The sequence below is a fragment of the Oryctolagus cuniculus genome, chromosome 12 (genome assembly GCF_051225735.1).
Source record: "Oryctolagus cuniculus isolate XC-2025 breed Fujian yellow rabbit chromosome 12, ASM5122573v1, whole genome shotgun sequence".
Classification (NCBI taxonomy): domain Eukaryota; kingdom Metazoa; phylum Chordata; class Mammalia; order Lagomorpha; family Leporidae; genus Oryctolagus; species Oryctolagus cuniculus.
The window spans coordinates 18,586,134-18,613,704 of NC_142878.1; the positions used below are offsets into that span (position 1 = coordinate 18,586,134).

The following is a 27,571-nucleotide window of genomic DNA, read 5'->3' on the forward strand; positions in this document are numbered from 1 at the left end:
GATGCTCCTAGTGAAGCCCAACAAAAATGAGATCTTTTAAAGGGATGGAATGGGGCTTTAAGTTTGATCCAAAGCCTCTGTTTGCAATATTTTAACTAAGGAATTTTTAAGTAGCATATACCTTTATTTCAATATAAATGTTCTCAATCCCACCCATTTTGTCAAACAGATAGTAACCAAACTTCAGTAGTTACAAGACAAAAATTTAATGAAAATTGATCAGTGGGTTATTTATAATCCACAGGCTAAATATCACAAGACGGTAGTAGAAAGATGCGGAAGTAATTGTTACATATTGTCATCATCTGATTCATCTTCTTCCTTCAAAGATTCCTATTAAGAGAAAAAAGTAGCACTTAAAATCAACTTTAAATATTGTTACAGCCCACATGTAACAGCAAGTTAAGATACAGCAACCTGAATTTAAGCATTTATTAATGGTAACTGAAATTTAGGATGAAATTCAAATATATTCTTGTTCTGAGATCAATGGATACTTGATGTATCCTGAAAAGCCTTACAGTTTTCCCCAAGGGAAGAGTTGAATTTGGAAATGTGTTACTTAACAAATTAACAAATACATCATTTTGGTTAGGTGACTTACCTTAGCATATTTCTCTGCTTCTTCTCTTACATCTTTTGGAACAATTTCATGCCTTCCTTTAGTTACTGTAAATTAAGCCATATATTTAAATAAATTTAAAATGCTTTCCTATAAGTGATAGTCATTTGACCTTATTTTTTAAATGTTTCCTCATGAGATTTTATGTGCTCAAATTTTTATAAATTAATCCCAAGCATTAATTCATAGCATGAGATCAATTTTGGACGATTTCTTAGATATTTCAAAAGAGATCTTCACAAACTGTGTTCAATACACAGAAATTACTTACATTCACCAACCCAGCTGAGCTCTAACTCAAAAGCTTTATCCTTAACTTCATCATGTACTATGTAAATTCTAGAAGGAAAAAACACTGGAGTCAGTGACCAAAACACTGTAGTTTACATACCCAGTCAGTACAAATTAGATTACCATCCGTACCACAAGTTAAAATTATGTAGGCTGAAATCTGAATTACGAATATCAGAATAAGCTACAGAGGACTTGAAATAGATTCTCCTCATAAATACTAAATGATACTAAATACTAAATACTAAATGATAATTTGTTTGGCTTATTTTGATATACATTGCTTAAAAGCCATAAAAATCATATCAAGAATACAGAAATGGGTAAAGTCAGGGCCACCACCTGAAGCCAGTAATGGGCAGGCAGCAGGTTCATGTCCCAGCTGCTTCACTCCAACCAAGCTCCCGGACACGAGAAAACCAATGGAAGATGGTTCACTACACAGAAGACCCAGATGAAGTTCCTGGCTTGAGCCTGGCCCACCACTGGCTGTTGCAGCCGTCTGGGGAGTAAATCAGCACGTGGAAATAAACAGTCTCATTTGTAACTCTTGAAATAAATCTTTAAAAACTTAAACATAAATGGGAACCAGGCCATCATTAACCATCCCTTCTCAGGACACTATTTTCTTTCATTAAGGAAATAAAGCCTAATAATTTATGTGCCCTATATAAGAACTTTTATTACATATCCGAAAAAGTAAAGCCTATATTTTTATATAAGTGAGCCAGCCTTATGGATCATGTATAGAAATAATTAACTTGTAAATCACACAATAAAGTTTCTAAGCTTTCTTGGTAGTGTTTTGATTATTGTTATTTTGGGGATGTTGAGAGATTTGAGGTGGTGGAAGTTAACAAATGAAGCCCCTACGAACATTCACTATGTCCTTCACGTGTTAAATCCTGTTGCCCACACAGGAGCTTGTTTTCTCAGCATTCATTCTCATTCTTGAAATACTCATTTTCTTCATGAGGATTCTTAGAATGTTAAATTCTCTTCAAAAAATTACACACTGCTATTTTCAACCAAAATAGCCTCATATATATGCCAAGACAATGTGAAATATCTTTGTGGATAGTTAAGGAATATTTGAACTTACATTTTGGCAACTTCTTTAACAACATCACGGCAGGTCATTTCTTTCATCTACAGAAAATAAAATTATACATTTTCCATTTGTGTAACTGCACAACTGTTAGCACTAACTCATGGTCAAGATAGATTCTCAGGTGTAATAACAAAGAAATTCCAAAAAAATAAATTTCCTGATTTTTATTATTATTTTTAAATTAACATGCCAAAATTCATATTGGAGATAACCACTAATTTTCTGGTAAAACTTAGATAAGCCCAAGTCTAATTCTTAAGTAGACCCAGAGCAAAAGCTTGGTCATACTAGAATTCAACATACTTGGAGGGACTGTTGGGAAATCAGAATAGAAAAATAGCCTGTAAGCACTAACCATAACAAGTAAAGTAACCTGTAAGAAATCACTGCAAGAGATTTATTAATCATACACGTTTCAGGGTCAACGCAAAGTCTGAGCAAAGTGACATTTGTGTTGTGGATACCTTGAGATAGAGAACGTCAGAGAGTACTCAACACAGTAATCCAGACTTAAATGTCGCTCAATTACTGCAAAAGGGGTTCATGATTTTTACTAATTCATTTTAGAAATCCTAAAGTTCAAATGATAGCTGTACAACCATCTGAGGAAGAAAAATACAACCCTAACACTGAGTTTAAGGATACAAATCTTGGGGCTGGCATTGTGGTATGGCAGGTTGATCTGTTGCCTGCAACACTGGCATCCCATATGGGTGCTGGTTCAAGTCTTGGCTGCTGTACTTCACATCAGCTCCCTGCTAATGCACCTGGGGGAAAGGTGCAAGATGGGTCAGGTGCTTGGGTGCCTGCCTGCACCCAAGTGGGACACCTGGAAGTTCCTGGCCCAGCCCCAGACATTGCAGACACTTGGGGAATTAACCACCAGATGGAACATGGATCTCTGTCCATCTTGAAACACTGCCTTTCAAATAAATAAATCTTTAGTCTCAGAACAGCACGTTGGTACAACCGCAAAAGCAACATAAAATATTCTGTGAGGACAAAGGGTAGTTTAAAAGAGATGTAAAATAAGAAATTCAATGTGAACCTTGATAGTATAGTTCAAAGTTAAAGATACTGTGGAGACTGAGGCAGTTCAGTTATGGAATATAAGATGATGCTTTAAGTATGATATTGGTATTAAAAGGAGATGAGTGATGATGCACTCAGATTCAGTGTCATCGCTGCAACTTCTCATAGTTTAGGGGAAAAAACAAATGGATAAAATATAGGGAAAAGTCTAAATAGACTTGTAACATTCTTACTTAGCGTTAATCAGTTATACTTTTTCCATTCTAAAGTAGAGGTAAAAGGAAGGGAAACAGTACTTTCCTATTTTTGCAAGTCTGTTGTAGTGTCAAGGCAGCCACAGATTAAACAGTAAATGCAGTTGTGTTCCAAAAAAAAAAAAAACAGTTTATTCATCAGTTAAAGTCAGCTTTCTAAATTTTTAGCTGAGATTTATTGTTTTCCCCCTTTCTTACATGGATTTAGCCACAGAAAGATGTCCACATAGTATTATGGAGAGATGAAATGGAAAACAGAGTAAGGTGGGAACTCAGCACATCAGGAAGTGTGATGGACAAGCAAGAGTGGTTAAGATCTGAATACCGCTGACAGCCAACTTACTGTGACGCTAGGCACTGGGCTGCACTTGAGCTAAGTGATCTGCAAAGTCTCTGTCAGTTTAGTAAAATGCCAAATATGAATTTAGCTTTATAGGGACTTTGAGTTTATATTAAGTAAGTGCAAAACACTAATACAAATTTTCTAGACCCTGGCCTTAAATAATTGGAGAGTAATTAGTTGAGCAAGGTCCTATTATAGCACTAATATTAGATGTGTATGAAATTTTATCTCACTGTAATTTACTGAAACACTGACGAATCATGTATCTGCCTTTTAGGGTAGTTTCTCATAGGTAAGCAATAAATTCTTCGGGATCCTGATCAATATTAAGTTGATCAATTTATGTTTAAAAGGATAACATGTTTTCATGAAAACTTCACGTGGTAACAGCTGGGTTCTGGCTCTGGGAAGAAAAAGTGGGTAACTGTAACAGGCTAGGCGTCTTGCTCTAGCTAGCAGCAAGGTAAAGAGAAGCACTGAGATCACAGACACTGTCCCGAAGAAATGTTACAGAAAAAAAATACTACGTGTGACTTTTTATGACAGTAACTCAAAATTAAAAACACGCTAGAGCTTGTGAAGCCATAAATGGGCTTCATGAAAGATTCTTTTTTTCTGTTTTGTGGGTTTATAGCAACCATCAAAATCAGAGGGATCTACAGCACAACTGTACATATGTTACCAGCTTTCCTACTCAGTACTTAGCTGCACAAAGCTCTGCTCTAAACAACCAAGCCACACTATAACTGTGGGTGAGGAAATTAGGCACACGAGGCAATTCAAAGATGGTGCCCAAAGGAAGTAAGGTGGGCGGAACCCAAAGTTGTTTACCACCAAAGCTAATTGGCCACACAACATCAGGGGAGGTGACAACAACTAATGACAAGTGTATAGACATCTGGTTGGTCCTGTAAAAAAATCGCCCCGTAAAATGGCCTTTTAAGTAATTGGTTGGTCCTTATGCCCTGCCCCAACAGTCCTGCGGTTTTGTGCTTTAAATGGCTTTGCTACGCGCACAATAAACGAGTTCTTGCCTAACTTGACTCCCCGCTGCATCTGTCTCTGGGATCAAGGGAGGCTGGGGAACAGGCGAGCGGCGCACGTACCTTTCCTCAGACCCAGTCCATCCTCGTTTGGGTGGACCAAGACCCTGCAACCTTGAACTGAAAGGTTTACTTTATGGTAATAAAACTTCAGCGCATGAGGATGGTGAGGAGGTAGCAAAGGTTAAAGCATTAAATATTACCTGAAGCTTCTCTATTTCTGTCTTTGCAGCTTGCCTGGCTTTGCCAATGGCACAGCCCCAATAACCCTATTTTAAAAAAATACAAAAAAAGAGAACAGAATAATCACCTGATTGTCATACATTCCATCAATAGTGACCACTGCTGTTTCTACTTGCAAGTTAACCAAAGGATAGTAAATTACTTTTAAAAGCAAGTATGGAGTAATACAGTCAAGTGCATCCTGATGAATGTCAGAGAGGATCAATAAATAAAGGTTTGGGCACTGTGGCAACAAGTTAAGTTGCCCGTTGGGAAGCCCGCATCTCAGAGTGCCTGGTTGGAGTCTGCCACTCCACACTTCCAGAGGCAGCAGTGATGGCCCAACTAGTGGATTCCTGTCACCCACGTAGGAGATCAGATAAAGTTGTTGGCTCCTGGCTTTGACCTGGCACAACCCCAGCTGGTGTTGGCATTTGGGGAGCAAAAAGGTAATGGAAGAATTCTTCCTTGTTCTCCCTATTAGATCTTTAAAATATATATATATATTAAACTGGGGCCAGCATTGTGGCACAGCAGGTAAAGTTGTCACCTGAGATGTCAGCATCCCATATAGGCACTGGTTCGAAACCTGGCTGGAACTTCCGTTCCAGCTCCTTGTTAATGCACCTGTCGAAGCAGCGCAGGATGGCCCAAGAGCTTGGTCCTCTGCACCCACATGAAGACCAGAAGAAGCTCCAGGTTTCAGGCTTCAGACCTGCCCAGCTCTGGCCATTGTGACCATTTGCCAAGTAAGCAGATGGAAGCTCTCATGGGATCTCTCACTCTCTCTAAATTCTGCCTTTCAAATAAATATTTAAATAAATAAATAAATAAACTACTAAACTTAATTTGCAAAGATTCTGGTTTCTTTTGTTCTCTTTTAAAAATTATTTTGATGCTTAATAACTGTGCTTATGAGTTACAGTGCAATATTTTGTCATGCACACATTATAATGGTGAAATCAGGGTAACGAGCATTTCCATTTCCCTATTTCTTTGCAGCTTTTGCCTGAAAGTTCCTCTCTTGCTAGTTCTTCATAAAATATATATTGTGTTACTGTGAACTAGTCACCCCAGATGTTATCGAATACTGAAAAGTATTCCTTCTACCTGACTGTGGTTGGTATCCATTATCCAGCCCACTTTATGCTATCTATCCCCCATCCCTCCTAGCCTCTAGTTAATTGCTGGTTTGCATTCAGATCAACTTTTTTTTCTAAGCTTCCACCTAACAGAAAACAAGCAGTACTTCTTTTTGGTGTCTGACTTATTTCCCTAACTCATCTCTTCCATTTCAGTTCCTTTTTAATAGAAGTTTTATCTAAAAGAAAATTATTTCATCATATACTTTTGAACTAGAGACATTTCTTTAGGGTAAGAATGAATGAAGGGTAAAAATGAAAAACTTTTGCATTATGACAAAACTAAAGATATACATTTCTCATACAAGTCTCTCCCCTTCTGTAATTCCAACTTTCAAATAAGTAAATAAATCTTTTAAGTAAATAAACTTCTTACTTTTATGTTAACTTTTTCAAAAGTAAGGATGCCACATATACTTTTGTAATAACAAAATGAGTTACACATTCACTGTGTAGTTTCCTATAAGGTATTGAAAGCTACACATTTGCTGCTGCCTCATATTCTTAAGAAAATACTGCTTTACTGGTAATGTTTTGAAGATTCCTTACACAATGCAAATATGAAGCAATGCATTAAACTAGAAAAAAATTTCAGATGATTCAATGTTACTCACATATGAAACACCTGACGGGTCAATCATGTACAGCTGTGCGCCATCATTCACACTGTAAGACCCTAACATGAAACTGCATAAAAATAAATTGTTATTTATGTAATGCAAATATGTATCTACCATCATTATTTTAAAACCTTTCCTTTCCTGTGCTGAAACTCCTTAGCAGGAACCAGAGACTCCTGTGTGACCTGGCCCATTCTTGCATCTTTGGTGTTACCTGTAACCCTTGGACTGTACACATCGCCTTAGTGTCACCGGAAATGCACATGTACTTATCCAAGTCTGATATGAAACTGGTGGAATAAATATTACCAACTGGAAACAGTCTTACCTGATTTTCCCTATATATCATACCCCTTTCCCTGCCACCTCTCTAAAACTGGCCAGACCCTAGCTGTTGACTCATGTATTCTCAGTACACATCTTTATCATGGCATGCGTAAGATTGTATCAGTGGTAACATTCTTTTGTGTCCCCAAATCTGTGACTGAGTATATACTCAGTAGATATTTAATTCAAGAGTTCTCAGCACTATTCTTGCTTCCTTAAAAACAGCGACCAAAAAAAAAAAAAAAAAAGTTAACTGATGAACTTAGAGCTTAAATGAAAAGTTTAAAGATATTCTTCAAAGTCGAAGCAGCCATTTCACGGAGTAAGTGGGAACCTCAAGAATAACTAATGTTAAGAATATTTAACAAATATCCACAGCAGAGGTCAGACCTGTGGATATCTGACTTCCAGCCAACAGGATAAAACTGAAGGTTTCTTTAGTGTCTATCTGTTAGAATTTAAATATGGCTGATTATAAACAACTCAAAGATAGGACCTATGACTAGGCATTAAGATTTAACATGTTTTATTTTGATCAAACATGACTTTTCTATTTTAAGTTGTAAACTAATTCATTTTAGTAAAATCTATTCATGACAGGTCTCTGGGAAGCCACATTTGAAAATTTACATCTATTTCCAAGTCTTCATACGTTGAATCCCCCAATTCCCCTTAAATAATACTCAATAAATAAAAGTCTGACTAATGGGAACTGTGAAATGGATTAAAGTATGGATTCATTACTGACTGCTAAAAATTCCATTTAAAAGCATTCTACTTACGCACTTTAAATCAGATGGAAATTAATGAGAAAATAAGTGTAAGTGGCTACTTTATGTCAACATGGAACATATTTACAAATCAGCTCATGGTTTCCTTTATTATAGTCAAGGTTAGGGTCACTGCTATGAGTACTTTCCCATCACTTTGGATAGTTTTTATGTGTAGTGTTTCATGTACTTGCTGCCTAACATTTCCTGGCGAATGTTCATGTATTTAAAGCAGCTGGAGAAAACCGTGTTCTACAGCACATAGGACATTTGAATATCTTACTAAATTTCATACCTGCATCCAAAAGGTCTGACAGCACTGTAGAGGGTGTAAGCATGGACATACATGGCCACTCTGTCTGCAAGATGCTAACATGGGGAAACAGAAGAGCTTATTAATAAACTCCTCTTACTGTTGAAAAGGTTCTTCAATGTGTTATCAACTTACTTTTAGTGGAATATTATAGCCAAAGTTAGATCTAAAGTTGGAAGCTTCTTCTCTTGCAATGTCTGCTAAAGAACGAGCATCTGCCAGCAGTCCTGCTACTGCCTGAAAAGAGAGAGACCAATTTAACATCTAAGTACTTTCCTATCACAAATCAGGAAACACACAATTTCTGAGGGCTTCAGTTTTATAAAAGGCATTATCAATTGTAATGTTCTTGACTTAAAGGTCTTTATTCAGAAGTAGCATCTACTTGGGCTGGCACTGAGGTACAGCAGGTAAAGCTGCCGCCTGCAGTGCTGGAATCCCATATGGGTGCCAGTCAAGTCCTGGCCGCTCCATTTCCGATCCAGCTCCCTGCTGATGCACCTGAAAGCAGAAAATGACTCAAGTGTTTGCACCCCTAGACCCATGTGGGAAGAGACCCAGAAGAAGCTCCTGGCTGCTGATTGGCCCAGCTCTGGTCATTGTGGCCATTTGGGGAGTGAACCAGCAGATGGAACCTCTCCTTCTCTGTCTCTCCTGCCCTCTCTTAATTTTGCCTTTCAAATAAATAATCTTTCAAAAACAAAAAAAAAAGCAACTGTTATAGTATCTATCATAAATACTGTCCATCTGCCTCCCCATTATAAAGAATACAAATGACTGGTCTTAGGGTTCATCTTTGTTTAAAACAGTTCTATATTCAGAAAGTTATTAGAAAATCTAGTCTAAAAGGCACAATTGTTTTTTAGCTTAAAAACTACAGTGACAAGCTGAAGTTCTTATATAAGTGTAAGAATGCCCAAGGGCACTCCAGTGAAACCAGAGGTAGTGTCTGGAAGAAACTGGTCAAAGTAGCTTACTTCCAACATTGGATCATTTAACTACATTTCTTTCAGTATCATCTCTGAGAAGCTGCATTAAGCAGCTGCTGTTAAAAGTACTGTGGAAAAATCAATGTGAAACAAAACGAGGTGGCAACATCCAATCCGATAATGAAGTTTAGGAAGCTGTGCAGCACCCACATCCGTAAATGCGGCACCTGTGACACCAGGGTTCCATATGGGTACATACAGGTTCCATATGTGTATGTCCTGGATGTTCCACGTCAATACAGCTCCCTGCTACCGTGCCATGGGAGACCTGGACTGAGTTCCAGGCTTCTAGCTTCAGCCCGTCCCAGCACTGGCAGTTGCAGCCATTCAGAGTGAACCAGCAGATGGAAGGTCAGTAGCTGTCTCTTATTCTGTGTGTGTCTATTTGTCCCTCTCCAATTCTTTCAAATAAACAATAAGTAAATCTTAAGGAAAAAAAAATAGAGGCCATCTTCCACTGCTTTCCCAGGCCATTAGCAGATTGTCCTCTTTACCTGTATCCATATAGGGGATGCTGGCACCACAGAGGCAGGCTTAACCTACTAGGCCACAGCGCAGGCCCCTAGATTTGCAAAATTTAAATGTCAGAATCTTTAAGGGTCTGGTCTTCTACTGCTATCTAGTAATGATAATAGCTAACACTAAGCACTCATTACAAGTTATACACCCTACTGTTAACTTCACAGCAACAGTATGAAGTGCTGTTGTCGCCCTTGAAAGGCAAGCCAGGAAACAAAGCCACGTTTTTAAAATAATGTCCCAAGGGCTGGTGTTTGGTGCAGAGGTTAATAACACCACTCAGGACAACTGCAGCGATTTCAGCATCCTCTATCAGAGTGCCAGTATTTGATAACTGGCTCTGGATCCTGATTCTGGCTTTCTGCTGAGAGGCAGCAATGATGACTGAGTTACTTATGTCCCAGCCATCCATATGGGAGACCCAGACTAAGCTCTAAGCTCTAAGCTCCTGACTCTGGCCTGAACCAGCCCTGGCCACTGGAGACATTTGGAAGTGCTCCAGGGAATCTCTCGTCTCTTCCTTTGCCTTTTAAGTAAGTTAAAAGAACTTCCCCAAGGTTACTAAAATAGTTAAGTTTTCACTACAAATAATTTTCTGTTGCTTTGGAGAAAGCTTACTATGAAGTGTAATTCTCAAATCACTGGATAATGACAACTATGGAGGGAGGACTTAGGCTGTAATTTTCTCCAACCCTTTTCAATGTCTAATGTTTTGCCAATTTCCAGGCTTCAATGCCATCCATCAGCTGCCTAGCTGTAAATAACAAATGGGGAGGTCAGCGCCATGGCGTTACAGGTAAAGCTGCTGCCTCCAGTGCCGGCATCCCATATGGGCACAGGTTATAGTCCCGGCTGCTCCACTTCCAATCCAGCTCTCTGCTGTGGCCTGAGAAAGCAGTGGAAGATGGTCCAAGTCCTTGGGCCCCTGCACCCACATGAGAGACCCCAAAGAAGCTCCTGGCTTCATATTGGTCAACTGAGGAGTAAATCAGTGGGTGAAAGACCTCTCTCTCTCTCTGCCTCTCCTTCTCTCTGTAACTCTGACTTTCAAATAAGTAAATCTTGAAAAATAACAACAAATGGGGCAACTTTGAACAGCCTAGAAAAATTAAAATTTTACATCATTGAGTGCCTATGGTATTAGCATTTCTTTTTCCCAAAGTATACATAAGCTTTTTCTAAATAGATCAAAAAACAGACAAAGAAAAAAAAACAAACCTCAAAGGCATGATCCACTGCCTGCTAGCTAAGTTACAAGCTGGCAAGTTTCATCAAAACCTATGCATTTTACTGGCAATATAAATCTGTTCAAGAGAGCAATATTGTTCATAAAACAATCTTTGAAGACAAACCAGCTTTATGGTTATCAGTATTTTGTGTTTGAATGTAACATCAGATCTCACTTATAGTAACAAAGCTACCAAGGAAGTAGGTCCTACAAGGAGTCACTCTACAGAATGGGCTCTTAAGTAACCTGGAGACCCAAGTTGGAATCCCAGTTCTTTCTCTACAAGCTGTGCATCGCTTATTAGAAAACAGGACTAACACTAACTACCTTCACTGGGTTGCCAGGATTAAATGAGATAATTTAGGAAAAGAGCTCATAGCATAGTCTCTAATATACGCAGGTCTTCACTTTTCTTCCTTGCCTTTTCATTCTTTCTCTTTTTCGGGGGTGGTGGTGGTTCTTATTGAATACAGCCTAGTATCTACTTAGGACGACTTCAGTACACACCAGCAGTGTTTATGGCTTGGTTTGCAACTGTGCAAATACAGCTGAAAATATAGTGCTACCTAGGAAGCTATTCAACAGGATGGGATTGCTTTTCCTTTCATTAGATTTCCTTTGCTGGTGCCTCTCTGACGACATCTTCAGTGTGTCAGTGATCCCCACAAGGGATACAAAAACCTAATGATTCTGTGCCTCTCAGGCATGTGTTTTCACGGGTGACCTATGCTACGAAGACCTTATTTCTACACATACCGCCCTTCCTCTTCTTTTCTTAAGGCAACTCGGTTTTTCATATCACCAATTAGATCATGAAACTGGTATGTTTCTTACAGACAGTGAACCACTCAAAACCCAGGTACGCTATGACTTCTGTGACTGCTCACTAATGTGCTGCTATCTCAGTGCTAGAGAAATAGGTCATTTTTAAATGTGGCCTTACCATTCCAACATGCCGATCGACATTAAAAAGTCGTTTGTTAGAACCTTCTTCATAAAGTTTAGAAAGGACTAATTTTTCTACTCCAAAGACAACACCATCTTTACATCTGATTCCAATAGCTGTACTGAAACAAGGAACAGAAAATCAATTTTTTTAAACTGAAAACAAAAAAAACAACCCACAAGAACAGGTAACATTTAAAAGCATGCAAACAACTTTAAAACATCAGAAGGGCTCTGGTGTACTGGGCTAAGCTGCCTGTGGCACCAGCATCCCATCTGGGTGCTGATTTGTGTCTTGGCTTCTCCTCTTATGATCCAGCTCTCTGCTACGGCCTGGGAAAGCAACGGAAGAAGGCCCAAGTGTTTGGGTCCTTGCACCCATGTGGGAGACCCGGCAGAAGCTCCTGGCTCCTGGCTTCAGATTGGCCCAACTCTGGCCCTTGTGGCCATTTGAGGAGTGAATCTGTGGGTAGAAGACCTTTCTCTCTCTCCCTCTTTCTATCTATAGCTCTACCTCTCAAATAAATAAATCTACCCCCTCGCAAATAGAAATCTAGAAAGGGAAACAACCTAGAGTGTGATAAATTAGATACATATAAATAATTATCTTCTGACTTCCCCAAAAATCATTTATCATCTCACTAAAAAATATATTAACATGTGGAAAAAGATGCTAACAAGATATGTACACTATGGCACAGCGTCTGGCATATGACGTGTTACAAACAAATGCTGATTAAATAACCTCAGATAAAGTGTGGAGCAATATGTAACCATTTCAGAATTAACATGTTTATTCTTCTAATTCTTTTATTTTTCAATTTTTATTGATTTCAGTTGAAAGGCAGAGTGACATAAAAAGAGTTGTCTGCTGGCTCACTCCCCAAATGCCCACAACAACTAGGACTGGGCCAGGCAAAAGGCAGGAGTAAGGAACTCCACCTGGGTCTCCCACCAGGGTGGCAGGGACACAAGTACTTTAGCCATCATCCACTGCCTCCCAAGATCCATTATCAGGAAGGTGGATGGAAGCAGAATAGCCAGGAATCCAACCAGAACTGATAGATATGGGATACGGCAGAGGCCAGTGTTGTGGCACAGTGTAAAGCCACCCTCTGCAATGCCAGCATCCCATATGGGCACCAATTCGAGTCCTGGCTGCTCCACTTCCGACCCAGCTCCCTGCTAATGGCCTGAGAAAAGCAGTGGAAGATGGCCCCAGTGCCTGCCCCTGCACCTGAGTGGGAGACCCAGATGAAGTCACTGGCTTCAGCCTGGCCCAATCCCAACATTTGTAGCTATTTGGGGAGTAAAGTCAATGGAAAATTTCTGCCTGTATCTCTGTAATCTTTCAAGTAAATAAAATACATCTTTAAAAAAAAAAAAAAAAAAAAAGATTATTCATTTGAAATAGTTACAGAGAGAGGAGAGATCAATCTTCCATCTGATTCATTCCCTAGATGGCTGCAACAGCCAGGGCTGGGCCAGACCAAAGCCAGGAGCTTCATCTGGATCTCCCACGTGGATGAAAGGGCCCAAGTACTTGAGCCATCTTCTGCTGCTTTCCCAAGGCATTAGCAGAGAACTGAATCATAAGTGAAGCAGCTGGGACTCAAACCACTGCCCATATGGGATGCTGGCATCACAGGCTACACAACACAGTTCCCTAAAACCCATCTTATCTGAGGTGACCTGCCTAATTCCTAGCCCTGGATCATTATGTCATTACCATATTCTAAAAAGTGGCCATAACTTAAAAACAAGGGAATTATATCAGTCATGGGCCTCAAATGAGATGAAACTATGGTGTTTCTTTCCAGGAAAGTAAACAGACACAAATTTTGAAAGAATTTCAGAAACATTTTTTCCCTACACATAAGGTATTTTCAATACCTCTCCCCTTTAACGTTTAAATTCCTCTGCCTAGCTCTGTGGGTAAATATCTTGAGAATCTGGCAAGTTCGTTGGGTTTATTCAATTTCCTATTACAAACCTTATATTCCACAGATAACCAGTCATTCTTCCAACATATCATGTTCACTTTGACTTTTTTTTTTTTTTTTTTTTTGACAGGCAGAGTGGACAGTGAGAAAGAGAGACAGAGAGAAAGGTCTTCCTTTTGCCGTTGGTTCACCCTCCAATGGCCACCGCGGCCTGCGCACTGCGGCCGGCGCACCGCGCTGATCCGATGGCAGGAGCCAGGAGCCAGGTGCTTTCCCTGGTCTCCCATGGGGTGCAGGGCCCAAGCACCTGGGCCATCCTCCACTGTACTCCCTGGCCACAGCAGAGAGCTGGCCTGGAAGAGGGGCAACTGGGACAGAATCCGGCGCCCCGACCGGGACTAGAACCCGGTGTGCCGGCGCCGCTAGGTGGAGGATTAGCCTAGTGAGCTGCGGCGCCGGCCTCACTTTGACTTCTGTGTCTTTGAAGTTACCCTGGGTGCTACAGTACATTTTCCCATCACTACTGCATATTTTAAAAAATTTCCACACTCTTTTGCAAACCTGAACTTCAGCTCTATAGCTTCAGGAAGACTCTCCTAATCATTCCAACTCATCATTTTCCTCATTGTGTAGACTCTAAAACACCCTTTATTCTAAATTAAAAGTTCTCAATCTGTAGCTTGTGAATCGCCTGGGAAATCGAGACCCTTTTTGGCAGCAGGGGTGGGAAGGGAGGTCCACAGGCCACAACTATAATACAAAGACCAGGGCCAGCACCACAGTGGGTTAAGCTGCCACTTGTAACCATGGCATCAGGTGCTCCACTTTCAATCCAGCTCCCTGTTAGTGACCCTGGAAAGGCAGTGGAGGATGGCTCAAGAGCTTGTGCCCCTGCCACCCAAGCAGGATCGAGTTCCTCGATCCAGGCTTCAGCCTGACCCAGGCCCAAATGTTGTAGTCATTTGGGGAGTGAACCAATGGATGGAAGATACCTCTTGCTGTTTGCTGTTGCTCCGCCTTTCAAATAAATAAATCTAAAAAAGAAAAAAAAAAAAAAACTGCAAAGACCACAAGGCAGGCATTTGGGCATTTGGCCTAGCAGTTAAGACATCCAGGTCCCATATCAGAGTGTCTGTTTCAATACTTGGCTTCAGCGCCTGACTCCAGCTCAGACCTCAGATGACAGTAGGTGATGGTCAAGTAACTGGGTTCCTAGGTTCAGCCTCAGCCCGACCCTAGACATGAAGGGCACTCGGGAAATACACTACACTAGCAGTTAGGAGTGCTCTCTCTTGCTGGCTGTCTCTATAGCTAAGAATAAGAATAACAATAAAATGAAAAAGAAGTGGGAGAGCTGGTGTGGCGGTGCAGTGGGTTAAGCTCCCACTTGCAATACCAGCATCCCCCATCAGAGCATCCGTTTGAGCCCCAGCTACTCTGCTAACCAGGCCAGCTTCCTGCCAATGTCCCTGGGAAGGCAATACAAGATGACCCAAGTACCTGGGCCCCTGCCACCCGTATGGGAGACCTGCATGGAGTTCCTGACTCCTGGCTTCCACTTGGCACAGCCCTAGCTATTGCAGTGATTTGGGGAGTCAACCAGCAAATTGAAGATCTCTCTGTCACTCTACCTTTCAAATAAATAAAGCTTAAAAATAAACCAAAAAAAAAAAAAAAAGACTGATTAATTTGCAAGCTAGTAACTTAACCAAGATGTTACAGAGTACCAACAAATCACTTTAGTGAACTGCTTTAAAAATAGAAGACCAAGTAAAGCAAGGGGGCCCACGGGAAAATATCTTAGTGATCTGAAACGTTCTGGAAAGCAGCAGCAGAAATGGAGAAGGATGAAGGATCCAAACATCCCTGAGATGAACACGTCACTGACTGCCTAAAACATCGGAAACACAAAACACAGGGCTAGCGTAGCAGGTTAACCTGCAACATCAGCATTGCATATGGGTGCAACTTCGCATCCAAGCTGCTTCACTTCCAATCCAGCACACTGCCGCTGTACATGGGAAAGCAGCAGCAAACGGCCCAAGCGCTTGGGCCCCTGCTGCTCACACGGGAAACCCAAACGAAGCTGCTACCTTCAGATTGGCCTAGCTCTGGCCCAGCCTTGGCCATTGCAGTGGGGAATAAACCAGCAGATGGAAGATCTAACTCTACCTTTTAAATAAAAAAACCAACCAACCACACACATACACACACACATTAAATGTACATTAAATGAAAGACAAGGCGGCGCTGGAGCTGTGGCATAGTGGGTTAAGCCTCCACCTGCAGTGCCAGCATCCCATATGGGCACCAGTTTGTGACCCGGCTGCTCCACTTCTGATCCAGCTCTCTGTTATGGCCTGGGAAAGCAGTAGAAGATGGCCCAAGTCCTTGGGCCCCTGCATCCCTGTGGGAGACCTGGAAGAAGATCCTGGCTCTTGGCTTCAGATGGGCACAGCTCCAGCCATTGTGGCCAACTGGGCAGTGAACCAGCGGATGGAAGCCCTCTCTCTCTCTCTCTCTTCCTCCCCTTCCTTCTTTGTAACTCTGATTTTCAAGTAAATAAATAAATCGTAAAAAAAAAAAAAAAAAAAAAAAAAAAAAAGACAAGACAATGGCTCAAATCTGATGGCCAAGGAAAATAATCATATAAATTAAAAAACTGAAAAAGGAAAATGGGCTAGCAAAGATAACAATGTGGTTTTATACAATATATTTGAGACACAGCTAGCTAAGAGAATAATCCTGAAATCAATTAAAAATATGAAACTGGTTTAATGGAAAAGATTCCGCCATGAAATTGTCCTGGAATTGACTAATATATTATCTTAGGCCATAATCCAGTTTATGCCAAAGTAACAAAGTCTATTATCAAAAATATAAAAAATAAAGAGACACTTAATACCTGGTTAAAACACACTTATTTCAAATAAAACAATGTTTCTTACCTACTGTTTTCCACAGCCTTCATAGCATATTCTACTTGAAAAACTCTTCCATCAGGAGAAAATGTAGAGGCTGACAGGTCATACTAAGGGGAAAAGTGCACAGTTTTAGAATAAAATATTTAGCAATAACAACCACACCATTTTTTGCTCTAAAGAGCTTAGACACCAGATGTGTTATATCCCAACAAAAACTGCTCTAAAGTGGAAGCATGTCTGAGTATGAGGAAGCAGTAGCCATGGATACAAGTCTCGGGTGAAGTCAGAATCTTTCACACACAAAAACGATTTAAAAAAAAAAAAAAATAAGATATGGTATAAATAGCAGTGGAGTCAGAACACTGACATCTATAGCTATGCCACTAACAAATGGAAGGACCATGGACAAATCACTTGGCATCCATCAAACACTTGAGTATGTCTTATGTAAAGAGGCTTTACAAAGTTGGTGGGAGAATTCAAAAAATTTAAGATAAAAATTAAAAATAGAAACAAGTTAAAAAATGAAAACAAATCAGAAGAAGCCAAGCCAGGACCATAGGCAGATGCCCAATGATTTCCCAATGAAACTCACAAAATCTCCCTTGCTGAAGGGGAGAGGGGGCACTGTCCTGGAGAAGGAAGCTCTCCCAGGTGCTTTTCTACTCAAACACTCCAGAGAAGCAGATGCCAGCATTCTTTAGCCTTCCAGAAAGCCAAGGAGCAAAATGCCTTGAGCAGATTAGGAAACTGTTGCCATGACCTTTGCTTCTGACAGTCTGCTTTTGCTCTGACCAGACCACATCCAGCTCTTGGTGACTACGCCTTTCATTGTGCTCTGTCTTCAAGATCACACCTGTAAAACCAGGCTTCATCTCCTCGAACTCCTTGAAGAAACACTTTAGGATCTTGATATTTGTTAAAATTCCCCTTGAAAGCCCTGCTCTTGTCTGTGGCTTGATCTGGGTATAGTTTTGGCACCCATGAATGAAGACTGTTCCACTTGAACTTTTCAGTAAGAAGTATTCTACTAATGCACTCTGTGAGGCAGGCGGTAACAGCTCTCCTGCCATCCATGTGGGAGACCCAGATGGGCTTCTGGCTTTGGCCTGACCCAGCCCCAGCTGTTGCAGGCATTTGGGAAGTGAACCAAAGGATGGAAGCTCACTCTCTCCCCTCTCCCACTGTGCCTTTCAAAAAGTAAAAGCTGGGGGCTGGGCGCCATGGCTTACTGGATTAATCCTCTGCCTGCGGTGGCAGCATCCCATATGGGCAGCGGTTCTAGTCCTGGTTGCACCTCTTCCAGTCCAGCTCTCTGCTGTGGCCTGGGAGGGCAGTGGAGGATGGCCCAAGTGCTTGGACCCCTGCACCTGCATGGGAGACCAGGAAGAAGCTCCTGGCTCCTGGCTTCAGATCGGTGCAGTGCACTGGCCATAGTGGCCATTTGGGAAGTGAACCAACAGAAGGAAGACCTTTCTCTGTCTTTCACTGCCTGTAACTCTACCTGTGAAAAATAAATTTTAAAAATCTTTTTTCAGGTGTCACAATGTTTATTGATAGATACAAGTATATAAAATCAGGGTATGAACATGACTTGATAAATTAAGTAGACTTATTTTCGATACTATAATAAGAGGGACCAATTCAAATTCTCACCATTTGTTTCACACCCACAAAAATCACTTCAAGGGCATTAACGATCTCTCAAAACTGATCAGTTTTGTGCAATTAAACCATGTTTCTTTTAAAAAGATTTGTGCACTTGCCCAGGCTCAAGGATATTAAAATCTAGCACATAAAGCCCATGACTAGAGGTAGAAATACAGGCAATATACATTTACAGCAACAACCATCAATTACAGTTAAGAATTTTTCTGTAACAACCAAATGGATAATCAAATATTGCAACAACTCAAGGATTACTGAGCAAAGTGCATTTCTACGGTATTCAGTGTTGCTATTCAGGTTTTCAGCTAACTTAAAACAGCCTGTGGTAACTGGCAGCAAAGGAGGTCCTTGCAATAGACTGCCTCTGCTTGAGAACTCAGGATGTAATTGTCGCATGCTGCTAATATGCTATCCAAACATTAAAGATTCTCGTAGAACATTTGATGGTAGACTATGATTAAGACATTACACTACAAAAAAACCTTATGCAGAAGGAAATCCTATCTGACGTGCTTCTGCTTTAAATATTGTGAAAACATTACAGCGGAATGACTTTTCGCAGTGGTTAAATCAAATGCAGTTACACCATAGCAACAGTATGTTTTGCACAATTTAAGGCTTTGGCTGGTTCTGACAGGCAGAGTGGATAGTGAGAGAGAGAGAAAGGTCTTCCTTTGCCATTGGTTCACCCTCCAATGGCCGCCGCGGCTGGCACATCGCGCTGACCCGAAGGCAGGAGCCAGGTGCTTCTCCTGGTCTCCCATGGGGTGCAGGGCCCAGGCACTTGGGCCATCCTCCACTGCACTCCCGGGCCACAGCAGAGAGCTGGCCTGGAAGAGGGGCAACCGGGACAGAATCCGGTGCCCCGACCGGGACTAGAACCCGGTGTGCCGGCGCCGCAAGGCAGAGGATTAGCCTAGTGAGCTGCGGCGCCGGCCTTGGCTGGTTCTTTAGTCAGCTTCTTCCTCAGATTCTTCTTCAGCGGTTTCTAGCCAGGTTAGCCATTGATTCACCTGGAACAAAGCCTTGCCCTTTCCTGGAAACTCTTGGGTTATATCTTCTTTCCAAGCCAAGAAGCTGCTGCTCCTGCTATTTCCATGTCGTGGAAGTGAACAAAGAAGCGGAGTAGCATGCCTTTGGGAAGCTGCTGTTGTAGCAGCGCACCTGAAGCGCTTACAGGGCGCTGACCTGGAGATCTACGTGATCGTGAAGGAATTTCTGCATTACTGGCTTGAAGGAAGGCAGCAGCTATTTCTCCTGCTCTGACTGTTCTTTGCAAGGAGCAGAGGAAGAATCTGTCTCATCGCTGGGTGGGTTTACTTCACCAGAAATATACTGTACGAAGCTAGTCACTAAGATGTTCACAAATCCCTTATCTACATGAAGTTTGGGAGAGATGTTATCTTTAACCCATTTATATATGGTTTGAGGGGATGGATCCAACTTTATTTGCTTCAACAGTTCCTTCTCCAATTTGAGGAGTGGGAATAAGAAACTCAGTCCCTTTCCTTCCAAAATCTCCAACATGTGGTCCTTATTCTGATCAATTTCTGGGAGCATTTTCTGCATATTGACCTTGCTTTGTTGAAAAAGTTCTGTTAACCATTCCCGATCTTGTAATTTAACTAATTGCTGAAGACAAAGTAAGAAGAGAGGAAAATGGGTGCCACTTTCCAGTGGTTGAGCCACTTTAAAAAAAAAAAAAAAGTGTAAACTGGAACAACTGAGATGTGTATGGTGTTGCCTATTGTTTCTGGGGCTGTCCTCTTCAAGGCAAGAACAGAATTTATTTTTATTTATTTATTTTTTTGACAGGTAGAGTTATAGACAGTGAGAGAGAGACAGAGAGAAAGGTCTTCCTTCCATTGGCTCACCTCCTAAATGGCCGCTACCGCGATCACTGCGCCAGATGCTTCTCCTGGTCTCCCCTGCAGGTGCAGGGGCCAAGCACCTGGGCCATCCTCCACTGGGTCATAGCAGAGAGCTAGACTGGAAGAGGGGCAGCCGGGACTAGAACCCAGCACCCATATGGGATGCCAGCGCCACAGGCGGAGGATTAACCAAGTGAGCCACGGCGCCGGCCCCAGAATTAATCTTTTAACAAATTGTTGTAGGGTCTGCCGCTGAAGGCTTTATCTACATCATCTCCCCTCCTAAAATGAGTTATCCATTTATAAACTGGAGATTTCTTTGGGACCTTGTAATAATAAACTTTTCATAAAACTGATTTCACCATTCTCCCAACGAAGCTTCAATGTAAATTTTATCTTTTCTTGCTTCCACTTTAGCAGAATTCGTTTTGATTTGATAGCTCTTTTCAAATGGTGTCTTACTATCCTCAGTGCCTCAAACTGTATCGTGTTTATAGATATGTTGCAACAAGTTACCACTAGTTTCTTTTGGTGCAAAAAACTCTGAAAATCCATGTATAAGTTTTTTCAAAACATGCCTTTCCACAAGCTTTTTGAAGATTTTCTCCTGTTAGTCACTACGTAAGTGCATACATAAAGATGACTACTCATTCATGAAGTTCTTCCCCTTCAATTCAACCAGAAACAAATGTAGGTGTTGGAGACATAGCAGTAAAACAGATAAGGCACTAAAAGACTAAAACAAAAACAAAACAGTGAGGTGACAGAAGGAACTGCTACAGAATGTCATCAGGGAAGGCCGTGGGGCAGTTATACTTGGGCTGAATCAGACTTAAAATGACAAGGGACATGTAGGATATGGAGGAAGAACCTTCCTGACATTTGGCACTCAGGGAGAAATAATCCTAGCACAAAGGAGGAACAGAAATGTAAGAGGCGGAGAAAAGAATGACTGTCAGCGAAGGCCCAGACTAGGCTGGGGCAGGGAGTTTATAGCTTATCCCACGCACAGCAAAGACTGTAAGCAGAAGGCTGATGGGATCTTTTCATAAACACCACTTTGTTTTCATATGGAAAATGAGTTGTGGAGGCAAGAAGAGGGGTATTCTGAAACCGTACTAGCTTAGACTACGGAGAGATGGAAGGAACACCTTTTGAAGGTACAGTAAAAAAAACCTTGCTCATGGATTGGCTCAGGGAGTAAAGCAAAAAAAGGAATTAAAAATGAGACATGTTTGTTCTTTTCGTGTGAGCAGCTGGAACGGAACCATTCGCGGAGCCAAGATTCTCTGAGATGCAAAATGACAAGGGGAGGTTGAAACCCAAAGCTCTACCCGGGTCAAGGGTGAGGAAGACTATTAAACCCAAAGCTCCGCCGGCGCAGCGGCTCACTAGGCTAATCCTCCGCCTAGCGGCGCCGGCACACCGGGTTCTAGTCCCGGTCGGGGCGCCGGATTCTGTCCCGGTCGTCCCTCTTCCAGGCCAGCCCTCTGCTGTGGCCCGGGAGTGCAGTGGAGGATGGCCCAAGTCCTTGGGCCCTGCACCCCACGGGAGACCAGGAGAAGCACCTGGCTCCTGCCATTGGATCAGCGCGGTGCGCCGGCCGCGGCGGCCATTGGAGGGTGAACCAACGGCAAAAGGAAGACCTCTCTCTCTCTCTCTCTCTCTCTCTCTCTCTCACTGTCCACTCTGCCTGTCAAAAAAATAAAATAAAATAAAAAACCCAAAGCTCTACCCGGCTCAAGGGTGAGGAAAACTATTAAACCGTCAAGGGGGCTGAACTGGCGCGGGGAGTTCTCAGAAGACAGGAGAGGAGTCCTCCCTCCCCAGGGATACCTCCTGAGACACCTTCACCAGAGGGCATCATCCTTTCCACCCGCACACTAACACTCCCCGCCTGGTCACAGGCCTGTAAAGTGAAACACTATCGACTGAAGGCAGCGCTAATGCCATTAAAGAGTCCACTCGCTACAAGGTAGATTACAAGCATTTAACTCCTCCAGGAGTGCGACACCAATCCCAACTGTTTTAGCCGCCTGTGCTGCAAGGCGGAACAGCAGTACCTGGTTTAATCCTGCCAACGAGCGGGGACAGATGAACCGAAACCCATTCCCCAGGGCCTCCAGGGCAGGTGACGCACTGTTTTTATAGACAAATGTATGGAAGGAGTGGGCAGCACAGTGCACAGAGGCACTACGTCGGGCCAGTGAAAGGAGACCCCTGGACGCGGTGGGGCCAGCTGCAAAGATCCAACAGTCTATTAACAGGGAGGCGTGGGTGAGCATTTCCGTGACCCGGTACTGGTGCCTCCAAGTGCTGTTAAGTCACCTGCACGGGAAAAGCCGAAATACAGGAAAAAGAAAAGAAACGGAGAGCACCCATCCGGTGCAGCCCGCCCCGGCAGGTGCCGCAGGGCAGTGACGCGCTCGAAGCGGCCGGCGGGCACCCTCGGGAGCCCCCGGGGGACCCGCGGCCTGCGGGGCGCAGGGCCGCCCAAAGCCTTCACGCCACCTCGGGCCCTGGGGCTTCCACTTTCGGTTTCCCCAGGCGGCTCAAGAACGTGACTCAGCAAAGCCGAGCTCTCCGAGCCGCGCCGCGCGGCCCAGCCACCCGGGCGGAAACGCTGCGGAGCCACGGGCAGCGGGACGCGGGGCCCAGAACGCAGCGGCTCCGAGGCTACGGTCGCGGCTGCGAGCGGCGCCCCCGGGCCCACGGAGGCCCCGGCGCCCCCCGAGACAGCGCCCCCCGTGCCGTCGGCCCGAGTTTCCCTGCCACACGGTCACGAGCTAGCCGAGCGCAGCAACAGATAACACACTCACCCCGGTGCCGATGGAACTCATCGCGCTACCACCACGGGGACGCCGAGGGCTACCGGGCCTAAAGGGATCCCGACACGGCGGCACCGCGCACTCTAGTAACAGGCCCTCCCATTGGCTACATTTCCAACCAATAGCCTTCTCCCTTGTGGCTCGTTCCTGCCCGTGGAACGAAGAGGATTGTGGGAAAAGGACGCGAGGGGGCCGGCTGCGCGCCTGTGCACAAGCAATGGTCATGGAGTGTGGGGGCTTGCGACGGCTCCCTCGGAGTTTCAGTCGTGGGTGGCGCCCCTTTGAGTTGTTGAGGTGTTTAAGAAGCCGCCTAATAACTTTTGCTAGGATTTGTTGTTGGCCTTTTATATCGTACATTCCTGACCATAGGGAGCCGTAGGAGAGAGGGGTCCTTGGCGTCCTGACTGGGACCTGGTCTCAAGATGGCATCCACTACCCCCTTTGCTCACTGGCTCCCAGGGAGCGAGTTTGGCGGCGCCATCTTGGGGCTTCACAGACGTGTTCGTGCCCTTCAAGGCCGAGCCTGGAGGGACTGGGCACTACTGAGTTGCACGTACTCTGTTGATAAAGGGGAACAAGACGCCCCCATCCCTCGTGGGGTGTGCACTCCACGGGAGGAAACGCGCAGGGCAGCTTCAGCTTGCAGTCAGTCGGGAGGCGGCAAGGAGGGAGCCGAACCCACAGCGGCGCGCGGACGTGCGGGGATGACTTGCCGCCTGGCAAACTTGGGACGAGAAGGTTGCGAGTGGGTCGCGGAACCGCAGATGCAGGACGCAGCTTGGTCTGGGAGCCGCCAGGCCAGCGAGACCTGTGCCAGTGATGAGTGTAACGGAAACCTGGTGGACACGGCACCGGCTCTTGTCCTGTGTCCAAGGCCGATAGCAGGCTGCTTCACCCCTAAATACTCCAGCGTGTATCGCCCCTAAGGCAGCGTTTTACACAACCTCACCTATCAACTGCATCAGTAGGTCGGCAGTTCTCCCAATAATCCCTTTCATAGCAGAAGTCCAAGGCCACACGTCACGTCCCGTGGCCATGTTTCTGGTCTCCTTGAACCCGGAAGATAGTCGCTTGGCACGCCTTGAGTTTTCACGGCGTTAGCAGGTTTGAAGACCACAAGCCACCTGCTCCGTAGACTGGCCCTTCGCTGAGGCCGGTCTGATCTTCCTCACGATGAGATGGCCAGAGGACTGCAGAAGTGACCTGAGAGCGTGGTGTCCTGCTTGTTCCATTCGGCGCAGGGCTCACGGACCACCTGCTTGAGGCCTCTCCCCCGGAGAAGTCCGCTTTTCCCTTTGTAATCAGTGCCTATGCTCCGAGAAGACATCTCGAACCCACGAAGCATCCTCCCACTCCGCAGCCTTCCATCCACCAAGGACCTGCGGATGCTCATTGGAATCCAATAGAACGGATGCCACGTGGTGGCTTTCTGCTCTGTTCCTTTCACATCGATCAATGGTGTTCTACCGCGAGGCCCTCAGGAGTTTTTTAAGCAGGAGAGCACGCAACGGTTTAAATTACTAAGTGACCTCTTGTAAGGAAAAGCAGCGGGTCGCTGGTCAGCAGCCGTGCCCGGCGAGGCCGCGCCGCTCCGGGTGTGGACTGGAGCGGAGGCCGAGCGAGCAGACGGCGGTTCGCGAGGGCTTGCTGAAAGACTGCAGGTGGAAAGTTAGGGGAAATAGGACTTCCAGTTGCTTCCTTCTGCTAATAAAGCACCGTGATTAACAGGTTTTCTTCTTGGGAAAAAGGGCAGATAAAAGATAGGACTTTAGTTGGGAGACAAGTCGCGTCATTTGGGTTTCACTAAACATCCCACTTGCATTTCTGTCCTGAAAGATGGAGACCGAGGCGGGCCCAGAAAGTGCTGAGGAGATCTGGAAGCTGTAGTCAGGGTGCGGCCTGTCGCTAAGCTGTAAGTGTCCGGATTTGTTTAGCTACCCCTTACACTTTGGACTGACTTCACTGCTCTGTGTGACGACTTCCCACCAGCGCCTAACGCGCTCAGTCTCCATCAGGAACGAAAGATCCGGAGCTCAACTCACGGTCCGATAAACTACCTAGCTTGGGGCTGGGTTATTGAGTTATCTAGTCGCCTGGATGCATGCAATGAATTGTGATTTGGGGTGCTTCGCCATTTATTTGCCTGATTCGTTACAAGATTTAAATGGTGTGGGTTATAGGTTTGGACTTGTTTCAACCAAAGTTACTGGAAATTACTCTTGGAAGTAGCACGGATCAATTGGGTTTATAACTTACGTCGCTTTCTCCTAGGGTGATAAGCTTTGTGAAGCTATCAGACGCCGTTTTTCTATTGGAATACCTGGTACACCTAGTAAATGTGTTGAATATGTTAGTTAAAAAAGCCAACAACTTTCTGGTTACATGCTGTCATAAACAAACTAGTTTGCAATTGCAAGACAAAAACTTGGTCATTGTAATAATACTTTAGGTACTTAAAGCTTAAGTTCTTTTAAGCTTAAAAATGTAGTAAATATTTAAAAATGTAAATATCCTACTTTTAGGTGTATTTTGAGAAATTAAAAATATTTAATTTATATGACATTGTTATTTTAAAATTGAGTATCTCAGGTAATACTCAGTATGTTCAGCTTCTCAACACTGTTTTAGGGGAAGAACCCCAGAATTCTCTGTTATCCTCAGGTTTACATTTGGGCTTTAACTTCAGTTCTGAGCGAGCAGTAGGATGAAACACCAACCCTCATCCCCCATCACAGAAATCTACAGAATTCCTTTTCTGGAAAGATTCATTCATATTTCAGACTGTATTTGTATAACCATAGGAGATTATGACATTGTCTGAGCTTGCCATAATTTGAACAAAATCACTTTTTTTTTCTCTTTTGGAATTCGCATTCTTTGCCTCTAGATTCAGAGCCTGTGTCTCCTGTCATCTAAGCGGATGACATCCCCAGCCCTCTCTCTCCACAGTTACCCGAAAGAAACCGGTTTTAAGGGAGCCGGAGTCCCCTGTCCTCCAAGGCCCCACGGGAGCCCGGAGCTCCGCTGTGGTCAGTGGGCTAAGTTCTCAGAGTCGGACTTCACCTTTAATGCAGAGTCCAACCACGGAGGCGACAGGATGAGACTGGGCACAAGTTCCATACGTGGCTGTGGGAGGACAAAGCACACTGGGCAGCAGTTGCTTTAAAACTGTTCATTTATTAAAAAAAAAAAAAAAAAAAGTTTCAGCCACTCTGTATGAGACCCGAATAGGCTTCAGTGATCCGCAGAGACATAAACATTCTTAAATACTAATGCAAGTATTTTAAAACGTCGTTAACACTTCCAAAATGCGGATTTGATAGGAGCAAGAAATAGTGAAACAAAGCACTCTTCAAGAGACCAACTGAAGCGCCCTGGGTCACAGGCGCCCGGCTAGCTCAGTCGGTAGAGCATGGGACTCTTAATCCCAGGGTCGTGGGTTCGAGCCCCACGTTGGGCGCATCTGTTTTTTCTTGATAAAATTCAGACATTTCCTCAGGATCACCCTTGCTGTGAAGGGTTATGAACCGAGATGAATTCAAATACTTTCTGTATTAACCAAATCTCTGGGAATAAGAGGCGTTTTATAAACGGTAGGCGAGCTGCGCGTGCGCACTGGGAGGCACGCGTCTCCCCCGCCCCCCAGCGCAGAAGAACTGAAAGGCCGCTGTTCAAGACTGGCTCTCTGTGCGATAGTTGCTGACTGAGGGCGGTTTTAGCTCTCAGTACTGTGAGCGCCAAGCGTGGCTCCCGAGATCCGACGTCCCAGCGGCGGGCGGCGCCCCGGGAGGGCAGCGGACGAGGAGGAACCAGCGTGTCCTCCCCAGTTCCCCTTCGGCTTCCGCAATCCGGGGCCGGCCCACGCTCGAGGACCGTCATTATTCACCGGGGGTATGAGGGAGCTGCTGTTCTAGTGAGGGAACCTTGGAGAGCGACGCCCAGAGCGGCGCGGGGCCCTGAGGCGGCAGGCGCGCGCCCGCTGGTGTTTCTCGGCCTACCAGGACGCGCTCGGTAGGGTTTCCGGGCGGGCTACCGTTGCGCTCCGCTGGTCGGCCCGGGGCAGTGGCCTGCGCCCCGTGCAGCCCACGCCGAGGGCACCGCCTCCGGGAGAACCGGAGCCTGAGCGGCACCGCGGCTTGGGTGTTCGTGCGGTCTTGTGGGGAGGGGTCGGAGGAGGGGGGGGCCGTCCCGAACTGGGTGCTCTGTAGGCGGTGCGGTCAGTCCGGCAGCAAGGGCCCGGGTGTGGCGCTGCACGGAGACCACCGTGTCTGAAGCGGGGCTTCTGTGACAAAGAGGAGGCTCAAAGCGTCGCATCCGGATCGGAACCCGGGTCCGGATCCGCTCGGAACAGCCCCAGGCTTAGCTGCTTGGAAGGAGTGCCTGAGGCCGAGGCCACTTCCGGCCTCGCCCAGCCCACCCCAGAACCGCGTCCCCGGGCCTGCGGCACCGTCACCTCCGCTCGGCTGAATCGGACCCACACGGCTTCATCACAGCCGTGCTCGCTCCCCAGGCTGCTGAGAGCCAGGGCTCCCCGATTTCTCCGTCTCCCTAGCTCCTCCTCCGCCC

At 44.5% G+C, this 27,571-nt stretch overlaps 1 protein-coding gene, 1 long non-coding RNA gene and 1 other non-coding gene across 15 annotated transcripts in view; 2 read left to right on the forward strand and 1 right to left on the reverse strand.

Moving 5' to 3' along the window:
- Positions 1-27,571, forward strand: part of LOC103351263 (uncharacterized) — an 84,251-nt gene that overhangs the window by 22,193 nt on the left and 34,487 nt on the right. For 4 of the 12 annotated variants that reach the window (XR_011380690.2, XR_016217764.1, XR_016217767.1 and 1 more), the window contains one exon: positions 5,530-5,766. The exons of 1 other annotated variant lie outside the window; for it this stretch is intronic. This is a non-coding gene — a long non-coding RNA (uncharacterized LOC103351263). Of the gene's footprint in view, positions 1-5,529; positions 5,767-6,840; positions 7,000-8,629; positions 8,802-9,280; positions 10,816-16,060; positions 16,322-17,436; positions 18,173-27,571 lie in introns of those variants that run through there. 7 more of the 12 variants (XR_016217765.1, XR_016217757.1, XR_016217760.1 and 4 more) reach the window with 6 other exon arrangements.
- Positions 191-23,093, reverse strand: PSMA3 (proteasome 20S subunit alpha 3). 2 transcript variants are annotated; one of them, XM_089309650.1, is made up of 11 exons: positions 22,997-23,093; positions 16,663-16,745; positions 11,770-11,888; positions 8,226-8,327; positions 8,073-8,146; positions 6,675-6,747; positions 4,900-4,965; positions 2,016-2,062; positions 894-961; positions 605-669; positions 191-333 (listed from the first exon to the last, which is right to left on the reverse strand). In XM_089309650.1, exons 3-11 carry the CDS (start codon positions 11,770-11,772, stop codon positions 289-291), a joined length of 543 nt encoding a protein of 180 aa, XP_089165776.1. In that variant the 5' UTR covers positions 11,773-11,888; positions 16,663-16,745; positions 22,997-23,093; the 3' UTR covers positions 191-288. The 2 variants fall into 2 exon arrangements, with proteins under 2 accessions (XP_089165776.1, XP_002718317.3); XM_002718271.6 differs by having other exon boundaries at positions 11,770-11,893.
- TRNAK-CUU (transfer RNA lysine (anticodon CUU)) lies at positions 26,393-26,465 on the forward strand. The gene has a single exon. It is a non-coding gene; the product is annotated as a tRNA-Lys (tRNA).